Raw genomic sequence first — 22728 nt, 5'->3', positions numbered from 1 at the left:
TATTCAGAGTCTGTTGAGATTTTTATGTGAATTTGATAGTAAATTATTCTATGTGCAAAAAATATTAGTGGACTACTGCATAAGATTGCATTGAATCTGTGGATCACTTTGGGTAGTATTCACATCTTGACATTATTATATCTTCCAATTTATGTACAAGGGATATTGTCTAGTTATTTGTGTTCTTTAGTTTTGTTTAGCATTATTTTGTAGTTTTCAGTATACAAGGTTTTAACCTCCTTGACTAAGTTTATTCCTAAATATTTTATTCTTTTTAATGCAATGTTAAATCGAACTGTTTTATGAATTTTTTTCTTTGGATTGTTCCTTGCTCATGTATAGAAATGCAACTGATTTTTGTCTGCTGGTTTTGCATCACGCAACTTTGTGAATTTGTTTACTGCTTCTAATAATATTTGTGTGGAATCTTTAGGTTTTACTATGTATAAAGTCATGTTGTCTGTGACCAGAGACAATTTTACTTATTCCTTTCCAACTGATGCCTTTTATTTCTTTTTCTAGCTTAATTTTTCTGGCTAGGACTTCCAGTACTATGTTAGATAGAAATGGCATGAATAGGCATCTTTAATTTGTTCATGATCTTAGTGGAAAATCTTTCAGTCTTCAAACATTGATTATGATGTTAGCAGTAGCTATTTCATATATGACTTTTTATGTTTAGTTTCTCCCTATTCTTTATTTTTTGAGTTTTTTTTAATCATGAAAAGGTGTTGGATATTATAAAATGATTTTTCTCTATTGAGATTATCATGAGGTTTTCTTCCCTTTGTTCTGTAAATGTGGTATGACATTAATTAATTGATATATGTTGACCCATCTTTGTATCCCAGAAGTAAATTCTACTTGATCATGGTGCATAATCCTTTTAATATGTTGCTGGTTTGTTTTAAGGGTTGTATTAAGAATTAATATTACATGATAGATGTAGTTTGCCAAGTATGGTACCTGGCATTTAGTAAAACATATTTAAGTTTTCAAATCTCTTCATATATTTTAAGAGTTTTTTTCCCTAAAGAAATGTTATAATTTAATGGTAGTGGCTGTTGGAAGTCTAACTGATAATGAAGTGGACTATAATCCTATTTTCAGCCTTACTACGTCCTAAATTTGTTTCTTAGCTGATAACTGTAAAAGGAAAGTGAAGTATCAAAGCCTATGGAGAACTAACAGATATTTAGCTGGCTTGAGAACAGCCTGAAGTAAGTTGGAGAAGAGATTAAAGTGGGTTGGAGGAACTTTTTGACCTCATAGTGCTATTTCTTACCCAGTTGTTATTGATGTGCTTGTCCCACTAGGTACCATCGGAGACTGGAAACATCACTTGACCGTGGAGCAAAATGAAACATTTGACAGAGTATTCCAAAGGAAAATGAAATATTTTCCCTTGAATTTTATCTGGGACATAAATGAGGAGTAGAATCAATGCAAAAGAATCATAAAAAATCTACTAAATTTGTGGGCATATTTAAATATATATTTTAATACATACTTCTCATGCTAATGTTGATTATAAAACTTTATTATGAAACAAAATTAGTGAACAGTGCTTACATTCGTTGCCGTGAGTTTTGTAAACACTTTGAAATTTCAAACATTAAAATGATTTGGGAGATTCTCTGCATTAGTAGCCTGTAAGATAAAGGGAAAAACAGAAAGCATGCAGCATGAATTGTAAATCCCTTGAGAGAGTTTTCTGTAGTGTGTACTTTTCCTTTATCTACAAATAAATGTGGGATTAAAAAGTAAAAATCCTTTATCCTTCTTAGTGAACTTTATTCTTTGGTTTTAACCAAACGTGAATGTCAAAATAGAGAACTCACATGAAACACATGCATCTATTTAATAATTTACCAGATCACAAAGTTTACATGAAAGAGCAGAGGTTCAAAGGTGAAATAATCATCTAATGGTTCTATCATTTAACTATTGGTTGAAAAAATACTTTTATCCATAACATTTAAGTCACTAAACTAATTCCATATGTATTTACTGGTTAAATAATTTAAGATAAAATCATTTTGAATAACTAGAAAAATATAAGTGAATCTGATCATAATTCCCAAATGGGAAAAAACTTGTGAAGCATAAATCAATGGAAGAAACTTAAAGGAAAAAATTAGTAAACTTACAATCATCAACATTTCAAGGCACCACTATCCACAGCAATCAACAAAGGAAAGGACTCAATGTTTATGTACAGTGTACATTACTAAGGATGCATGAATTACAACCACACTGAAAACATACACGAATCTCAGAAACGTACTATTGAGTGGAAAAAAGGCTAGACACTTACTGCATGAAACATTACGTAAGATAAAAAAAATAAGTTAAAATAATCTATGGGTTTAGAAAAAGAGAAGTTACCTATAGGAGTGGTATAGTAACTGGTAAGGCAAATGACAGAATTCCTGTGGTCTTGGTAATACTCTGTTTCTTCATCTTAGTGCTGGTTCCATAGGTGTGGTCACTTTGTGAATATTTATCAGGCTGTGTGCAGGTGATTAATGATTTTCAATGTATTTTGTCATATATTAATAAAACTGATGAAATAATTCATAAACATAAATAATAAGCATAATTACAATGATGTCATTATAAAGAAACAGCCTTTCAGAGTATGTATGGCCATACTTCAATATTTTACTTTTTATTACCAGTACATGCTCATTATGAAGAAACAAGAAAAGTAGATTTGAATGTCATGCTTTTAAGGCACAGTGGAGAATGGATTACTTTTATTGAAGAACAGGTAAAACATCGTGTTTATTACACAATGACACTACAGCTAACCTAAAAGAATACGATATGCATGAATATAACCACACTAAGCAGTAATCGCAATACTCGCAACTCAGAGGAAAGAAATGGACAGAAAAAATATAAAATTTTAAACAGAGTATTTCATCTCAACAAAGTCGCTTCACAAAAGTAAAAGATGAGGCTGCAATCAAAATAGATATGCAGCGATTCATTTTTTAGCCAAGCAAAATAAGTTATTTATTGATGTTGGGTTGATTAGAGTTTGAGTAAAGCATCTAAAGAAACATGTCTATAGAAAATAAACATACCTAAGACTGTAAACTGTCTCCCAACATCTGTGAGTCTACCCTTGTCTTTAGTAGACATATATTACAAAGAATTATTTTAAATTATAATCTAGTTTGAATAAAATATAATAGAAAAGCTGTGGAAAGTTTTTTCTTTCTTGTTATATAAACACATAATATTTGGGCCGCAAAACTAAAACAATTACTGGCCCATTACCGAAAAGTTTGCCTATGCCTCGTATTAGGCTCATGTCTTCTTTTTTATTTAAACAGTACAATCTGTACTACCTTTATTTATTTTAATATTTAAAATGTACCAGAATTTGTCAGTTGCAATAAGTCCAAGTTGGCTCTGGTGTGCTTTTGACATGCTTCCAGTATTCTTTCAGTTCTTTCTGATATAGGAAGATGTTCTAGGCTCATTTGTACTTTCCTTGCCGCTCCACTGCAATCAGTCATTGATTGTGACTGATTTAGGTATGCTTTAGGTATGCTCATTGCTCTGACTTCTCATTGCTTCCAGGTCCCTCAGCAGACAGACCTAGGTAATATAACATGGTACAATTTCATGTGATGATATGATGTGCTCCCAATTACTTCAATTCTTTGAGATCCAAATGACAAAATGAAAAAAATGAATTGATTACTTTGAGTGAAGAAGAGGAACAAATTACGACATCACAATTATACAGGTCTTTCTAAAATGTTTCTCCATTTCACCTTTAGTTAAAATTTTGGGCAGATCATTATTGGAATAGGGCATCCCCTCCAACAGCTTAGAAAACTAAAACTTCACTGATCATTAAAAAGTTCCAAGGGGGGCTTCCCTGGTGGTGCAGTGGTTGAGAGTCCATCTGCGATGCAGGGGACACGGGTTCGTGCCCTGGTCCGGGAAGATCCCACATGCCGCGGAGCGGCTGGGCCCGTGAGCCATGTCCGAAGCCTGTGCTCCGCAACAGGACAGGCCACAACAGTGAGAGACCCGCATACCGCAAAAAAAAAAAAAAGATGTAACATCACTAGAAATCCCATGGACATTAAAAGGATAATAGAAGATACTATGAACAAGTCTATGCGCGTAAATTTGATAACCTAGATAAAATGGAGCAATTCCTTGAAAAATACAGTCTGCCAAAACACACACACACATATATAGGCATATATATGAGGAAATTGAATCAATAATTAATAATCTTTGAAAACAGGCCCAGATGGGTTCACAGGTGAATTTGATCAATTCTCTACAATCTCTTCCAGAAAATAGAAGCAGGGGAAATACTTCCTAATTCATTCTATGAAGCCAGAATTACTCTAATAACAAAACCAGACAAAGACATTTCAGAAAAGAAAACTACGGACTAAGATCTCTCATGAATATAGATGCAAAAAACTGTTCCTTATCATGCCTTTTTTCTGGTCCTACCACCCTGCTCTGGTTTGTCAGTCCAAGAAAAAATCCTCCATCATATCTTGTCAGCTTCAAGGGTGGAGAAAATAGAACTATGATGGGGAAAAAATGCTATCTCCCCTTCAACCTTTGTATCAATTACAAAAAATCTCCAATTTATAATTCCAGTTTACCTTTCATTTTGTTTTTCCGAGTCTTATTCCAAGAGTTCTAATCTGGGACTCTGACTTCAAGGAGTCCCTGAACCAGAAGAAATTACATGCAACATCTGGTGTGTGCACACCCATGTGTATTTTGGGAAGGGTAAATATCCACAGCTTTGAACAAATGATTGAAGAGTTCTGTGCTTCTCCCACCAAATTGGGGGTGGGAGGTAAGTATGATGCTCTTTCATGAAATTAGAATTTATGACCAACATGTTGCTAATTGGAAGTTATATCAAGTATTAATTGGTTTATTTTAAAAGAGAGAGAGATACAGAACAAATTAACATTAAAGACTTTAATTAGGGAGTTCCCTGGTGGTCCAGTGGTTAGGACTCTTCTGCTCTCACTGCTCTTCCCTGCCCATGGTCAGGGAACTAAAAATCCCACAAGCCACGTGGCCCAAAAAATTTTTTTTAATTATAATCTTAAAAAAAAGACTTTCATTTACAGTTTTTAGTCAAGGCCAGATATGGTTCCATCCTCTATACCTTCTTTATGTTGGAGATGGAATAATATGAATTAATAGTCATGATCTTAAATATTGCAAAATTATGAATTCACATTCATATTATCAAATAAAGGTTACATTATACTAATATAGCTTTAGGGTTAATTTGAATTTCAATTATTAGGAAACAGGTAACCCATGAATTGTCTATTTATATAGGGTAAGCTTCTGCACTGCCTTCTCCTTGAAGGTAATTTTCTGCCTACTCATCTGGCAGATTCCACATGAGGGAGAAGAGCAAAAATCAGGACTTCCTTGTTTATTGTTCAAAAGTTGCCCAAGTTTGGTTGGCACAGATGAGAAACCTTTGCCCTCTGAGTCTTGGACTCTGATGTTCTGCACACGAGAGTCTCATTGTCACCTGTACCTCAACATTACCAAGGTCTCCCCCTCGCTCCGTCCCTCCATCCCTCCTTTCTCTCTCTCTCCCTCCCTCCCTCTCTCGTTCTCTCTCTCTCTCTCTCTCTCTCTCACACACACACACACACACACACACAAGCTCTGTAAATGTATTGTCCCTCCACTAATGCAGGACTCACTCCTCAACGTGCAACTTGAATCAAACTATCAGACCCTGAAAATCATCCCGCCGGGTCGCGGCTCCTCCTCTCTGCGTCGGACCAGTTCTCAGGTTTCCAACCGCGACTGATGGACTGCAGATTGGATTGGCTGAGCTAGGTAGAGGAGCAGAGGCTCCACCAAATCACAGATCTAGGATTTTCATCTTTCTTGGTCTCCTCCCTAGAATCCTGGCAACAGATGTGTGTTATTTCTCTTAGGGGAACCCTGCCTGGGGTTGCTATGGAGATAGGACGCTGCGACTTGCAGAGCAAGTAGGACCCAGAAATCGCCGAGCAGACCTTAGCAAAGCCACTGCCTTGCGTTGCCTCCTTCCATATCTGCACGCCCCCTTCATCCAGAACTTTTTTTCTCTTGACTCCTTCCATGGAAGACTCGACCCCCCTGAAACAAAAAATACAACACCAAGAACTTGGGGAAACAGGGCGGCCGTGGGAAGAAATGGTAACAGCCTCCCAAGATCCTGAACGTGGGTTATTCGAGGCCTCAGAGTCGGAGCAGGGGCCGGAAACTGGACCCCAGCCCAGGAGCAGCCCTCCTGGGATCCCCCAATCTGGAGCCAGCACGCCTGCGGATGACCTCGTAGGACCAGGTGTGTCATCTCCACCTTCCCCATCTCAGGAGCCCTCTTCCACTCCTTCTCCCCTGGCTCCGGCCGTGCAGGACCTTATGGCACCATGGCAGTCAGACAACACCACTAGTGTGATTTCTGAAGCTGAGACACCTCACTTTGACCATTTGGAACAATCATCTGATAAAGGAGAATCAACTCCTCATCAAACATGCCAATCAGAGGGAAACACTTTTCATCAATCTCAGCAAAGCAAATGTCACCTGTATGGACCGAGGGATGTGAGCTACAACAACTCTAAACGGAAAGAGCTGAGATTTGATATTTTTCAAGAAGAAGACTCAAACAGTAACTATGATCTGGATCAGCCTGAGTCTGGGGCTTCTGAAGTGGCCCCCAGCATGCCTGAGATTGCCATTCAGAATGCTAAGGCTTACCTACTAAAGTCCAGTAGCAAGTCGGGCTTAAATCTGTAAGTCTTGGAGGAAGGGGGTTGGGGGAGAAATTTGGCAAAGGAAAGTATCTCTGTGTGGGGATGTGTTTCTGTGGGTGAATGGAAATATATCTGAAATATCTGTATGAGTGAGAGAGTGACTTAATAACTCTTTGTATCATAGGACTCAAAATAGGTCACTGGTGGAGATTCTTCTAGCTTCTTTAAAGACCCTAGGTGCACAGAAATAAAATCTAGGAATTGTGGAGTCGGGTTTGAAAGAAACCATAAAGACAGTGAAGTCCAAGCATCTCTCCAAGATGCTTGTAAAAAAGGACTGTCTACCAAAATCTAAGCATTCTAAGTGCTTATATGGCTTGGTTTTGAGTCCCCACCCAGGCCAGTGCTAGGGTGATAGATTACCTGCATTAACCTGGAACTGTCCTGATTGAGCACTGAAAGTTCTGCATCCTGAGAAACCTCTCAGTCCTAGGCAAACCAGGAGAATTGGTCGCCATACAGGCCACCCAAAAATACATGCCATTTTATCCAGATCTCTTAAAATGTGGTGATCAATGGCCCAGGAATGTTCTGACCATCCCATTATAGCTAAAATTCAGATCTTATCGTTGAGTATAATTTTCTAGAGATTCTTGCTGCCGGGGTTACATAACAATAGAATCAACAGAATTTTAGGGCTAGAAGGGACTTGAGAAAACATCTAATACAATCCACTTGTTTTCTAAGTGAGGGGACTGAGTCATGGAAAAATTAATTTGCTCAAGATTTCTCTGGCTTACAGCACTCACTGACTCTTACCTTTCCCTCCCTATGCTTTAGCCACGTGTCCTCTTCAGTTCCCATGCTGCTCCCTCTGCCTGAAAGGCTTCTGCCCTAAGTCTTTCTAAGTCTTTGCCTGGCTGGCTTCTCATCTTTTAGAAGTCAACTTCCACAGAACTCTATTATAACTGCCTGTTCTTTCCTTCATAGCACGTAAGGCCATTTATAATTGTACATAGACTTATAGACTTATATTTAATGTCTGACTCTCCCACTTAAGTGCAGGCCTTCAGAGTGAGGGACCATGTGAGTTTTGTACACCACTATATACTTAATGCCTAGCACAGTGCTATCAGGTATTTACTGAATAAAGAATGAATTAATGAATGGAAGTACAGGAAATACAGCCCGGACCTTTCGAATCTAGTTAATCCACCACGTAATTTGCTGAGATGCCTCCTGATTAATCAGCAAACATTAAATGAATGCCCATTCAATATACAGTATGTGGCAAATGTTTGTAGCCATTACTTGGCTTTTAAAAATATGAGGTATAATTTTAAAGTCTGAAGAATAAGAAACCAATGAATATTCCATGTGAGAAATCTTCACAAAACCCAAATTAAAATATTATTTATAAATTACTGTTTTTAACTACAATTTACTTACGTTTCAGGGATGTGATTTGCTGCTTAGCAGTGGATTCTATTTGAATTACTGATATAAACTTCTTGTCACAATTCCCTGGGTTAAATAACAAGCATGAATTTACAAACTTTGATAAAATGCCAAAAGAGCTCATTATAAACACTTGAAAGTTCACAATTTAAAACTGAATACAAAACAAAAAATGGGAAAATTTCGTTTACTGAATGATTTTGTAACTGACATTACTTAAATAGCTAAATTTAATTTAATTTCCAAATATTAAGTCTCTGAGGTAACAAATGAATACCTTCCATAATATTCACTATTATTTTCTAAGTGCTTTAGAGCCTGTAGTTAAAAATGGCTTTTAGTAAAGGACAACTTTAACTCCATCTCCTATATGCTGACCTATGACAGCCATGAAAGCTGTTTTTTGTTGTTGTCGCAATTAAAACAATATTTGCCTAAAATATAAAATTTCACATTGTTGAATAAAAAGCCTACAGAAAATAATTGCTTGCTTCTTTTTTGCCAGTCATAATATTTCTGTTCATTTATAAAAATAGCAATATTTTGAGAAAGAATATGATATTCTTCATGTATAATATTTGTAAACTGGCCTTCACATTGGTTGCCCATATAATCTACATATTTTTCTTTGACATTCTTAAGATCCGTGAGATAGATACAGATATTAAAGAAAAAATAAAATAACTAACCTGGCGGTCCAGTGGTTAAGACTTCACCTGCCAGTGCAGGGTGTGAGGGTTCAATCCCTGGTCAGGAAGCTAAGATCCCATAAGCCACGCAGCACTGCCAGAAAAAAAAAAAAAGAGAGAACTTGCTTTGATTTATTTTATGCTCAAAGTTTTTCTTGGCAGTGGTAGAAATTACTGTGTTTTTCCACTAAAAATATCTAAAGTCTTCGAGTTCTTGAAGTTTCCTAAAAACCCACTGAGAATGCATGAAATGTTTTCCAAATGCTTTTGACACGGTTATTATCTGGAATTTTCTCTTTTTGGGTAGATATGATCATCTTTCTGAAATGCTGACCAAGGTCTTAGATAAGCGTCCTGAAAATGCTGTGGACATCATTGAAAATGTTAGCCAAGATGTGAAGATGGAACATTTTAGTATAAAACTGGATACACTCCAAAATGAGAATGAGATGCTTCCAGCCTATGAAATAGCAGAGAACCAAAAAGCTCTTTTTCTCCAGGGAAATTTAGAAGGAGCTGACCAAGAAATGGAAGATGAAATAGTAAGTCACTCCTGTAAAATTGAATAGGTCAACCTTAGGGTTTTGAGGTTAGTGGGGTGTGGCTTTAAATTCATATCCACTGCCTTTTATAGCGTACTAAATAGTATTGCAGCCTCATTTCACACCACTCATTTCCTTGGTTAGAGTTTCTTACGTTTTCACACAGTGTTTTAGTATTTCAGAGGCTTAGCTGTTTTATATGTTTGTAGGGTTAAACTGCTTGATATCAGAAAAAATGTTTTCTTCATCTTTTATATTCTCCAAAGTACCTGGTACAGATCTGAGTGTGCAGCTGTTTCTTATTAAATATTTGCTGAATGAATGAATAAATGTCACATAATTTAAAATTAGGCTTTAAATCAAGTTGCATATTTTCCCCTTTAATTTACTGGAAAAATTAAAAGAACTTCTAATGTCATTTGCATTCTCTTCCAAGGCTACATCTTCATATTGTGTCTTGACAGTATATATATTATGTCAATGAGACAGAAGAGGAGAGAAATAAAATATTTCTTTTAATCCTCATAGATAAATTGCTGAAAATATTTACAAAGTTGGTGACAGAGATAAAAAGGTATCATTTGAGAATAAAATCAGCTGTATTATTGAAATTTTACCTCCAAATATTTCAAATCAGTATACGCTACTGTTTCCTAAATGCCTGCATATTTGCAATTTATTCTACTGAGTAATTTATACTGTACATCTACTGAGCTTCTATGTTCTGTTACTATTAGACTATTTAAAACTGTCCTCATACCTGCTAATTTGATGTTTGGAGTAACATATGTTCAGAAAAGAACATAGAGTTCAGTCAAAGAAAGAGGAGGAGTAGGGATATGCACAATAGGTTTACCCTCTAGAGCTCCTTAGCTGTTATAGGGAGACACAAATTGACAGTGAGATATAGAATACTCAGAAGGAACAAGTGATAGCTGTCAAGGATTTGATATTGGCTGACCTTTTCTAAAAATATCTTACTCCAAACACTTGTTTATGTAGCCACATATAGTATTGACAAGTCTGGCGGCAAACAGCATGTGGGGATCAAACAGAAGGCAGGCAGTCTCATGCAGTTTATCAAAGAAGGTTCAACTCCAGTATGAGAATAGGGCACTGCACTATCTATAGGCACAGTATTACAAAGCAGGGATCTGTGTTCTGAACTAGGTTTTGGGATGAGAATACAGATAAGCTGTCTTGATGCTGGAACCTGAGCCTCTTAACCAGATTCCATCAATTCCTCCTAATAAAGAGTAGGATTGGTTTTAGAGAAAGGATGAACCAAGTCATCAGATGAAGATAAAAAGTTCTACTTCAGAGAGTAGAAAGATTCAGGAACAGGAAGACACGTAGCTCTTGGAACTCTGTCCCAGACTGGTATGTTTAGAGTATTAATATTTCTATTCATGTCTTTGACCACACCAGAATTCCTGTTCTTAGTCTTCAGCATTCATTTATTCCTTCACTCATTGATTTGCAAACATACCTACTGCATGCTAGGTACTGACACATACACATAAAAAAGACTTTTCTAACTTTACGTTGGTCACAGTCTAGTGAAAGAGGTAAAAAAAGATTAAAGTTATTTGACTACTGCAGTAATAGAGATATGGTGGAAAAAACAGGGGCTTTTGAATTAGATCTGAATTTGAATCCTAGTTCAATCACTTATTCCCTGTGTGACTCTAAATGACTAAACCTTTCCAAGCCTCAGGGATAATCACATGGCAACAACTTGAGGGGTAGAGGTCCTATATATAAAGGATCTGGCACATCCTAGAAACTTAATGAATAGTAGCAGTTACTACTGCGTTGTTTCGACAAGCTATGAGCAACTAACTGCTATTAGGGTCTGGGCAATGCTTTGTAATGGCAGTGATATTTCACTTGGATCATGAAGGATAAGTAGAAGTTCACCAGGTGAAGACTATAAGGCATAAAATTCTGGGCCAAAAGCACAATAAAATGTCAAGAGAGATTATTTAGCATTTGGGAAACTGACTTCAGATTTGAGGGATTTTGAGTGAAGGAAATGAAGCAAGCAAGGTGCTTTAAAGCTAGACTGCTCACCGTGTATTGATAAGAAATTGATCTCTTGCGTACAGTGGGAAATTAATAGAGGCTTTTAGTAGAGAAAGCATGGTCTGACTTATGGTTTAGGAACATAACTTTGGTAGTAATGTGGAGCAGAATGAAAGAAGAAGGGTTTGAATGGGGACAAGGAAGACAGTATTAGAAGACTTCTGTGACAGGACAAGTAGTCCAGGTGGATACTAGCATGTTAAAGAGGAGGGGATAATGCCAACAGCTCTTTAGGTGGTGGAATCAATAGGACCTTAACTAAATATGAGAGTCAAGGGAGTCAGAGGGAGCAAGGATGACTGAACTTTCTAGTTCGGGAAACTGAGTGATGGTGATATCTTTGGAAAATATTCAGATTGAAAGTTCTCGTGGCTGGCTAGGAATAAGGGTGTGAAATGTAGGAGGAAAGTCAGAGTGAGAGAAGTAGATTTTAAAAACCACATATCACTTGGGTTGGTGTGGGAGAAATCTTCTAGGCATAAAGTGCTGAGTGATGAGATGACTGAAATTTTGAGGACACCGATATTTAGGCCTCAATTAATTAAAAAGACTAAGAAGAAATAGTTATAGAAGACAGAGTAGGATCAGAGCGCGTGGTGCAATAGATCCCAAAGAAACAGTCTTACAATCAGATGAGATTAGGATTGAAAAAAGTCATTATGCTTATTTTGACACTCTATTTTTCAACTCAAGTTATAACACAAATAAGAGCAGATCATTTGTGAGAATAGCAAAGCGCTCTTAATTTCTCAGGGTCTAAAGTTTGTCTTGCCAAGTTATCCCTAGCTCAGTTAAGGTTATTTTCTACTTTCTCAAAAATGTTTTTCTAGAGTTCACTTGAGACTCTTTTTATTTTCCTGTATTTCTTTTTCAGAATTATTTCTGCTTTTCTCATTTTAAACCCAAAATTATTTATCATAAGTAGAAGCAAGCATCTAACTAAATTATGTCTTCGAATGTAGTCATGCCTGAGCGTTTACCTTATTATACGTTCCTTTTATTTATCCTGTATATTACACCCATATTGATTTTTATTTACTCTATATCTTACCATATCCATATCATAAATATTTATTTAGTAAATGTATGATAATATATTAAAAACATATATAAACATATATTTATAAAAATTATTTTCTAAATATCTGTAGGTAGGTTTTGCTATATTTGTTTATTTATTTGGCAAATATGGCATTTTAAAATTTTTTAATGTTTTTTGAATTTTATTTTTTACTACAGCAGGTTCTTATTGGTTATCTATTTTATACATATTACTGTATGCTACATTTTATTATTTCAAGATAGTAAAGGGGCCACTTAAATATTTCTTATAAGGAGAGAATGTTGGACTATTTTTTTCCATGGTAGGTTATTACAAGATATTGAATATAGTTCCCTGTGTTATACAGTAAATCCTTGTTGCTTATCTATTTTATGTATAATAGTTTGTATCTGTTAATCCCATACTCTTAATTTATCCCTCCACTCCCTTTCCCCTTTGGTAACCATAAATTTATTTTCTGTGTCTGTGAGTCTGTTTCTGTTTTGTATATAGATTCATTTACATTAGTTTTTAGATTCTACATGTAAGTGATATATAATATTTGTCTTCCCGTCTTACTTCACTTAGTATGATATTCTCTAGGTCCATCCATGTTGCTGCAAATGGCAATAGTCCGTTCTTATGGCTGAGTAGTATTCCATTGTATACACATACCACATCTTCTTAAACCAGTCATCTGTGGATGGGAACTTGGGTTGTTTCCATGTCTTGGCTATTGTAAATAGTGCTGCTATAAACATCAGGGTGCACGTATCTTTTGCAGTTGTGTCTTTGTTTTCTTCAGATACATACCCAGGCATGGAACTGCTGGATCATATGGTGGTTCTATTTTAAATTTTTTAAGGAACCTCCATACTGTTTTCCATAGTGGCTACACCAATTTACATTCCCTCCAACAGCGTAGGAGAGTTCCTTTTCTCCTTGTAGATTTTTTGATGATAGCTATTCCGACCAGCGTGAGGTTTGTGGTTTTGATTTGTAGTCTCTAATAATTAGTGATTTTGAGCATCTTTTCATGTGCCTGTTGGCCATCTGTATATCTTCTTTGGAGAAATGTCTATTTAGGTCTTCTGCCCATTTTCTGATTAGGTTGTTTGTTTTTTGATATTGAGTTGTATAAACTGTTTGTATGTTTTGGATATTGACCCCTTGTCAGCAGCATCATTTGCAAATATTTTCTCCCATTCCCTAGGTTGTCTTTATGTTTTGTTAATATTTTCTTTTGCTATGCAAAAGCTTGTAAGTTTGATTAGGTCCCATTTATTTTTGCTTTTATTTCTTTTGCCTTGGGAGACTGATCTAAGAAAATATTGCTATGATTTATGTCCAAGAATGTTTTGCCTATGTTCTCTTCTAGGAGTTTTATGGTGTTGTGACATATTCAGCTCTTTAAGCCATTTTCAGTTTATTTTTGTACATGGTGTGAGGGAGTGTACTAATTTCATTGATTTATATGTAGCTGTCCAGCTTTCCCAATACCACTTGCTGAAGAGACTGTCTTTTCTCCATTGTATATTCTTATCTCCTTTGTCGTGGATTAATTGGCCATGGGTGTGTGGGTTTATTTCTGGGCTCTCTATTCTGTTCCATTGATCTATATGTCTGTTTTTGTGCCAAAACCATGCTGATTTGATTACTATAGCATTGTAGTATTGTCTGAAGTCTGGGAGGGTTATACCTCCAGCTTTTTTTCCCCTCAGATTGCTTTGGCAATTCTGGGTCTTCTGTAGTTCCATATAAATTTTAGAATTAATTGTTCTAGTTCTGTGAAAAATGTCATGGTTTTTAAAAATAGGGATCACATTAATGTAGACTGCAAGCAGTTCTCTTATGGATAAAATATTAATCACAGCAATTGTATTCCCAGGCAGAACACTCTCTTCCAAATGTAATGGAGTCAGCTTTTTATTTTGAACAAGCTGGAGTCGGTTTGGGCACAGATGAGACTTATCGCATATTTCTTGCCCTCAAGCAGCTTACTGACACCCACCCAATCCAAAAATGTCGTTTCTGGGGTAAGATCTTAGGTCTGGAAATGAATTACATTGTAGCTGAAGTGGAATTCCGTGAGGGAGAAGATGAAGAGGAGGTGGAAGAAGAAGATGTACCTGAAGAGAGGGACAATGGAGACAATGAAGCTGATGAAGATGAATTACCAAGGTCCTTTTACAAGGCCCCACAGTCTATTCCAAAGGAAGAAAGCAGAACAGGTGCCAACAAATATGTCTATTTTGTTTGCAATGAACCAGGAAGACCATGGGTGAAGTTACCAGCAGTTACACCTGCACAAATTGTTATTGCAAGAAAAATCAAGAAATTTTTCACTGGGCGATTGGATACCCCCATCGTAAGCTACCCACCCTTCCCAGGAAATGAGAGTAATTACTTACGAGCACAAATTGCCAGAATTTCAGCAGGGACTCAGGTCAGCCCTCTAGGATTCTATCATTTTGGTGAAGAAGAAGGAGAAGAGGAGGAAGAAACAGAAGGCAGGCGAGATAGCTTTGAAGAAAACCCTGATTTTGAAGGAATCCAAGTGATTGATCTAGTGGAATCCCTATCCAATTGGGTTCATCATGTACAACATATACTCCCTCAGGTAGGGGCTTTGCAATTCTCAATCTATCATCTAGTCAGCAAATATTTATTAAATTCTGTCTACAATGCATACAATATATACAAGACAAAGGCCTTCAGACTCCAGAGACAATTAAAAAACCTAGTGAAAACACAGAGTACTGTATAATTGCCAAGTAGTATAAACCTGTGATCCAAATGTAAATAAAATAAATATTTCTATGGAGTATTTGACAAGTTACATAAGGATTTAGATTTAGGTGTGTTGTGAAATTATTTTTTATATGTTAAATAGAGATGGTACATTAATTTTGGTAGGAGTTATTTTATTCTATTTTTATAATACAAGGAACTTTTTTTTTGCCAAGAATGATAAAAGATTCTAACAAAAACAGTGTTCTATAACAGTTATATAGAACCTATTCTGCCAGTTGTTCTTAATAGCACTTTATATGTATTATCTCATTTAAAACTCACAACTGCATGAAAGACTAATATCCTTTTTTTTACAGATGACGAAATTAAGGCAGAGGGTTTAGGAAATGTCACAAGGGGAATATAGCTAATAAACAACAGGGTCAGATGTGAATGGGCAGAATGGATCCAGAGTCCATACTCTTAATCAATTTGTTAAACTGTCTCATCTGCAGGTAGAAAATCTTCATTATACTTTGATGTACATAAGAGATATTCTTAAATACCTCTAGATGAGTTAATTAAATGAGAAATTATAAGCCCCAAACTCCATACCTAATCTTATTATCACATTTTTGTTATTAATAATAATAATAGTACCTTACCTTCACATAAATCAGTAAAGTGATTACCTTCTTCACCAAGGTTCTAATGATTTTAATATATAAATGTTCTGTAACTTCAAGAAGTGGGCAGATTCTTGAAATAAATAGTACAGTCTTTGCTTAAAATAACATTGATCAAAACAGCTTTTAGTAAATATATGTCGAATGAATGATCAACATGCCACATAATGGGATGTCATGCAGATAATTACTTCAATCCAAAAGAATATTTTGATATTTTAAGGTCCTTGTTAGACTACTAAATCTTCCAATATTTATACCCAGGGTCGCTGTAATTGGTTCAACCCCATACAAAAAAGTGAGGAGGAAGAAGCAGCAGAAGCAGAAGAAGAAGAAGAAGAAGAAGAAGAAGAAAGAGAAGAGCCTGACTACATAGAACAGGAAGTAGGGCCTCCTCTCTTGACACCAATCTCTGAAGATTTAGGTAATTTTACACACTATATGTGTGTGTGTGCGTGTGTGTGTGTGTATAGGCATACATAAGTATGTACACATGTACATACAAGCAAATTTTGGAGGTATTACGGGATAAATTCCAGACCACTGCAATAAAGTGAGTCAATAATTTTTTGGTTTCCCAGTGTATATAAAAGTTTTGTTTACACTCTACTGTAGTCTATTAAGTGTGCAATAACATTATTTCCCAAAATATGTACATACCTTAATTAAAAAATACTGTATTGTGGGGGGATGAGAGAATTAGGTGAGGGAAATTAAGAGGTACAAACTTCCAGTTACAAAATAAATGAGTCAAGGGTATGAAATGTACAGTGTGGGGAATATAGTCCAAATAAAAAGGCCTTTGTATGGTGACATACAAAGTGGCTAAACTTGTCGTGGTGATCATTTTGAAATGTATAGAAAAAAATCACTATGTTGTGTAACAGGAACTAACATAGTGTTGTAGGTCAATTATACAAAAAAACAAATATACATGCGAACTCAAAGAAAAACAGATCAAACTGGAAGAAAAAATATTGTATTGCTAAAAAATGCTAACCATCACCTGAGCCTTCAGCGACTCATAATCTTTTTACTGGTGGAGAGTCTTTCCTTGATGTTGATGGCTGTTGACTAATCAGGGTGGTGGTTGGTGAAGGTTGGGGTCTTAAAATAAGACGACAAGGAAGTTTACCACATTGACTCTTTCACAAACGATTTCTCAGTAGCATGCAAAGCTGTTTGATAGCATTTTACTCACAGTAGAAAACTGAAGTCAATCTTCTCAAACTCTGCCACTGCTTATTAACTAAGTTTATGTCATATGTAAATCCTTTGTATTCGTTTCAACAATCTTCACAGCACTTTCACCAGGAGTAGATTCCATGTGCATGTCAAGAAACCACTGTCTTTGTTCATCCATAAGAAGCATCTCCTTACCATTCAAGTTTTATCATGAGATTGCAGCAGTTCAGTCACCACTTCTTTTGTGTGTGTGTGTGTGTGTGTGTGTGTTACACGGGCCTCTCACTGTTGCGGCCTCTCCCGTTGCGGAGCACAGGCTCCGGACGTGCAGGCTCAGCGGCCATGGCTCACGGGCCCAGCTGCTCCGCGGCATGTGGGATCCTCCCGGACCGGGGCACGAACCCGTGTCCCCTGCATCGGCAGGCGGACTCTCAACCACTGCGCCACCAGGGAAGCCCTGGCACCACTTCTAATTACAGTTCTCTTGCTATTTCCACCACATCTGCAATTACTTCTTCCAACTGAAGTCTTGATCCCCTCAAAGTCATCCATGAGGGTTGGAATCAATGTCTCCCAAACTCCTGTTAATGTTGACATTTTGACCACTTCCCATGAATCATATATGTTCTTAATGGCATCTAGAAAGGTGAATCCTTTCCAGGTTTTCCTTTTTAAATTTTATTTGTTAAATTCTCCATTTATTTTTTCCTTCCAGTTGTATTGATATAATTGACATACAGCACTGTATAAGTTTAAGGTGTAAGACATAATGATTTGACTAAAATACATCACAAAATGATAACCACAATAAGTTTAGTCACCACCCGTTATCTCATATAGTTAAAAAAGAAAAATGAAAAAGAATTTTCCTTGTGATGTGACGAGAACTCTCAGGATTTACTCTATTCACACCTTTCATATATAACACACATCAGTGTTAATTATATTAATCATGTTGTACATGACATCCCTAGTACCTACTTATTAGGATGTTTGTACCTTTTGACCACCTTCCTTCAATTTCAATTCCCCCTCCGACAACCCACCATCTCTGGTAATCACAAACCTGATCTCTTTTTTTATGAGCTTTTTTGTTTGTTTTTGAAGTATAATTGACCTACAGCACAATATTAGTTCCTGGTGCACAACATAATTCACCATTGTTGGAGCAGTCAGAACACACACAATATTTATAGAATTAAGTTCTCTGTTTTACATGGGCATGGTTTGTGGTACCCCAAAACAATTACAATAGTAACATGAAAGATCACAGATCACCATAACAAATACAATAATAATGAAAAAGTCTGAAATACTGAGAGAATTACCAAAATGTTACAGAGACACGAGGTGAGCAAATGCTGTTGGAAAAAATGGTGTCAACAGACTTGCTTGATGCAGGGTTGCCACAAAATTTCAATTTGTAAAAAACTCCATACCTGTTAAGCACAATAAAACAAGGTATGCCGTACTATGTATGTATACAATGTAATATATATTTTTATATATATACCAAATACTCTCTCTATATTGATACTATATGTATATATACACAGGTATTTCCTGCTTTTCAAAAGATAGACTTACACCACTTTGCTTTTATGAGAGAACTACATTAGTACCTATTTTCACTGATAGAAATCCAGAGGATTTTCTCTTTTACGAAGAAAAAAAAAAAAGGCAAAAATAGCGTTCAGCACTTGTTTTGCAGTGAGCAGTTATAGAAGCAGCACACACTTCAATCTGTCAGAGGGGCACCTCCAAGCTCCTTCTCCAGGAACTACACTCAGCATCTCAGCATCAAGTTGCCATAGCTTTGAACTGTGCTTGTGAGCTTCTATGCTTTATCTCAGTTAATCTCGTCAATACATTAGCAAGATGTGTCCTAAGGTAATAGCTTCTTCACTCTATGTCATTTCAGCTTAAAAAAGGTTTCATAGGAATGCTCTACTTTTGGATAGCGGGAGAAACCTGTGTACACACACACACACACACACACACACACACACTACAGTACATGGTAGGAATAAAGAATGTAATGTAGCTGGCCCCACTGAGAACTGCCTAGGACAGAGGTTGCAGGAGTGCACTGCAGAGGAAGTATAAGGTGGCTCTACCTCTTAGTGGAAATGCTGATAGCTATCTTTTTTATCATTCTTGTTTTGCATTCTACAGATCATAAACACATGACACAGCTAAAATATGAGATACTGTTTTTGGTTTTTTTCTGATCTACTATTGCTTTCATATTCTTTTTTTCTTCCTATTCAGTTTTGGAGCATTCATGCTTATAACCCTAGCTCTCTTTCGTAATAATGATTTGGTCATCACGTATTTTTCCCTCCGCCACATAGGTCTCCTCTTGTAAAACTTATTTTCTCTGCGTTACAAATGTACACACACATATAAACACACATAAATATATATATATATATACACGTGTGTATATATATATCTATATAAATGTATACACACATTTTTTTCAAATTTCATTTTTACACGTTCATATAATACCCTCCTGCTCTTATGTTAAGCTGCTAACGTTTTAACTTTATGTCAAGTGTGTATTTTAAGATTTATAAATACAGCTTTTCTGTTACACAGTATATCCTTGTCTATTTAGCAGTTAAGTCTATTTTGAATTTCTCTTTGGTTTACAGAGATGCAGAATATACCGCCTTGGACAACACGGTTATCCTCAAATCTCATTCCTCAATATGCTATTGCAGTCCTTAGATCCAACCTTTGGACTGGAGCATATGCCTTTTCCAATGGCAAGTAAGTATGTGACAACTTACAAGGCTATTATTTTGATTATTTAACTTCTGGAAATTATAAGTTATCACTGGAATGTCAAGTGTGTATGGCATAAGATTAATTCAAACAACATCCATCTTATACAACAAAGCATCAAATTTAGAACATTAGAGTAATTCAGACTTCTGCCTTTTCATCTGAATTATCCAATTAATGGGGCTAAAATATGTTTTTTCTTCTATGATTATTTGATTAATTGATATTCATTTCATGGAGGTAATTCTAAGCAGTATTTAGTTTAAATCTCATCATTTTTGTTGGATATCTTGATAAAAGATAATTTAAAATATGTATGATTTAGGCTATCATTTTCAAAAGAGTTAGGATAAGAGGACAGTAAACGTCCTTTAATTCCTCACCCAGAGCTTACACGTTCGTCTTATGCTTCCATTTCTTACTTAATAACCTAGTGTCAGAAGCTCGGCTGAGCTGGAGAGCTGAGTGGTCAAATGTCAGAGTAGCCATTAAAGCAACAAGTCAGAAATGAAAATGTTAAGCCTTTAATCACTTACTGTGATGGTATAACCAAGTTGAAGGACTGATTCCCCCCACCCCAACCCCGTTCCATTTGCCCCCATGGAATGGCACACTGGTGGAAGGTCAGATGGGTCAGCAGAGTTGTGGGGTCATCTCAATGACAAGCAAGTCCCCACATAAGGCTCCTGCAGTTTTAAGGACCTGTGACCAGAGAAAGGTGGGGAGGACTAGGGAAAAGTACTGGGTACTGAGTCAAGAGTAGGGGAAGTGTCTATAAGGTCTCCCGTTCTCTCACCCAACCCTCATTAGGAAGCCTTGGCAAAGGGGCCTGAAGAAGACCTCTGCTGAAGGCCTCAGATGAAGAGGCCTGGGAATGAAGGCACCTGGGCCAGGAACACAATTGTGTTAAGAGCATGACAGGCCAGAGGGGCCAGAATCCTTGACCACAACGCTCTCTTAGAGATTGCAGTGCACTGGCTATGCACCAAGTCTGGGGTGGAGAGGGCAGTTTCCCCCCCCCCGTGAGGCCTAACTATGTAAAGCTTTTGTAATTGCTCAAGGATGGACCTGAAAAAACACACATAGGTTGTTAACCACAAGTCCGACTTCTCACCCAGCCAAGAGTTTTCAAGGCTGGCAACTTCTTAATTCTTTCTAACTCTAAGGAAGGTATGTAATTTTTAACTTCATTGCTTTGTTTTGTTTTTCTGAAAGTAATTAAAAGATGAAAGGCTGTGGTCCAGGTGTAGGGTACATTTTGACAGGGTCTGGCCCAATGTTTTCTTAACCAGCTTAAGCAGTTTGGATCATAGTAATTCCCTGTGGTAAAAGAATCATTTAGGGATATTTCATCTCTAATGCATTTAAAATATACTGTACTGTTTTAACATTATGGGACTATGATACTCTAAGTACCTTATCCTTACAGAAAAGAAGGTTCAATTTTTCTTACTGAAAAATTATACAATGATCTACATTTTTTTTTAACTTACAGAAAGTTTGAAAATTTCTATATAGGCTGGGGTCATAAATACAGTCCAGACAGCTATACACCTCCAGTTCCACCACCAGTTTATGAAGAGTACCTCAGTGGACCAGAAATTACAGAAATGGATGACCCTAGTGTGGAAGAGGAGCAGGCTTTCAGGGCTGCACAAGAAGCAGCTGTAAATTCAACAGAGGAAAATGAAGAAACTGAGGAAGATGAAGATGAGGAAGATGACTATGACTAATAAAAATAAAATTAGCCCAGTTTTATGAGACTGATACACACATACTCCTTATTTGGGACTGATATATATATATATATATATACACACACACACACATACACATATACATATAGTTGCCTATATATATACATATATATATATATATATGTATATATATAGGCAACTATTGATGTGCAAAATACCATTCCTTGAAAATATAAAATTCGGAATTTTGTATGTAGAACTATTAATAGTACTTTTAGAAAGATACTCAATGGATTTTTCAGAGGCTAAATGACATTTTCTTACATTACTGTTTCGATAGCTGCAGCTAATGGCATATGTGCCTCTATATTTTTTTCTCTTTTTTTTTAAGTCTCAGGTTGAATTTCTAATATGGCAAACATGGAAATACATAACCCACAAAAGCTCCTTGGGAACGTAAATATCTTTTGAGCATCAAGGAATACTGAGACCAAAAATATTGAAAATAACTAAATTAGAGCGTGTGTTCTTAAGCAATCTGTGATATTATATGCAAATACTGTGTGTATGTATATACATCTATATATATATTCCCCCCCTGTGGGGAGAGGGTACGTAACTCCACCACCTGCTCAAAGACTGTGGGAACATTCAAATTTTTTAACTCTTTTGCTTGTTGCTTCTTAAAGAAATGTCTCAATGTAACTCTTCTTTCATCCTATAGAAACTGGTTTTATCTGATTTCAGGGAAAACAATTTGCACAGAGACGGCTAGCTGGGACATCCGAAGACTTCAAACTGATATCTTCTACCACTGCTTTTCTAAAATTAGTTATTTCCATTAACCAAAATAGTATTTTTAAGTTCTATATGTGATGTGCCAGGCACTGTGGGGCTACTGTTAAAAACTAGACATTGCTCCTGAAATCTTCACGCTTACATTCAAGGAGGGAAACATATAAAGGTAGATAATTCGAATAGCAGGTATTGTGATACAAATATTACACCATAGGACAGTGTCTGTCAAACTCTGTGGTGAAGA

At 36.3% G+C, this 22728-nt stretch overlaps 1 protein-coding gene and 1 long non-coding RNA gene across 4 annotated transcripts; one reads left to right on the top strand and one right to left on the bottom strand.

The window, feature by feature from the left end:
- Positions 1 to 1453: 1453 nt before the first annotated feature.
- LOC137204614 (uncharacterized) lies at positions 1454 to 9325 on the bottom strand. Of its 2 annotated transcripts, none has more exons than XR_010933757.1 (4): positions 8924 to 9325; positions 8226 to 8300; positions 2389 to 3612; positions 1454 to 1650 (listed from the first exon to the last, which is right to left on the bottom strand). It is a non-coding gene; the product is annotated as an uncharacterized lncRNA (long non-coding RNA). The 2 variants fall into 2 exon arrangements; XR_010933758.1 differs by having other exon boundaries at positions 1454 to 2511; positions 3389 to 3612.
- RSPH4A (radial spoke head component 4A) lies at positions 5904 to 21876 on the top strand. 2 transcript variants are annotated; one of them, XM_067702281.1, is made up of 6 exons: positions 5907 to 6815; positions 9231 to 9465; positions 14481 to 15212; positions 16276 to 16435; positions 19857 to 19974; positions 21485 to 21876. In XM_067702281.1, the coding sequence occupies exons 1-6, from the start codon at positions 6139 to 6141 to the stop codon at positions 21720 to 21722; spliced, it is 2160 nt and encodes a 719-aa protein (XP_067558382.1). In that variant the 5' UTR covers positions 5907 to 6138; the 3' UTR covers positions 21723 to 21876. The 2 variants fall into 2 exon arrangements, with proteins under 2 accessions (XP_067558383.1, XP_067558382.1); XM_067702282.1 differs by lacking the exon at positions 16276 to 16435 and having other exon boundaries at positions 5904 to 6815; positions 21485 to 21636.
- The last annotated feature ends 852 nt before the right edge of the window (positions 21877 to 22728 follow it).

This window comes from Pseudorca crassidens, chromosome 13 (genome assembly GCF_039906515.1).
Source record: "Pseudorca crassidens isolate mPseCra1 chromosome 13, mPseCra1.hap1, whole genome shotgun sequence".
Lineage (NCBI taxonomy): Eukaryota > Metazoa > Chordata > Mammalia > Artiodactyla > Delphinidae > Pseudorca > Pseudorca crassidens.
This window is presented reverse-complemented; position numbering and strand designations above follow the sequence as displayed.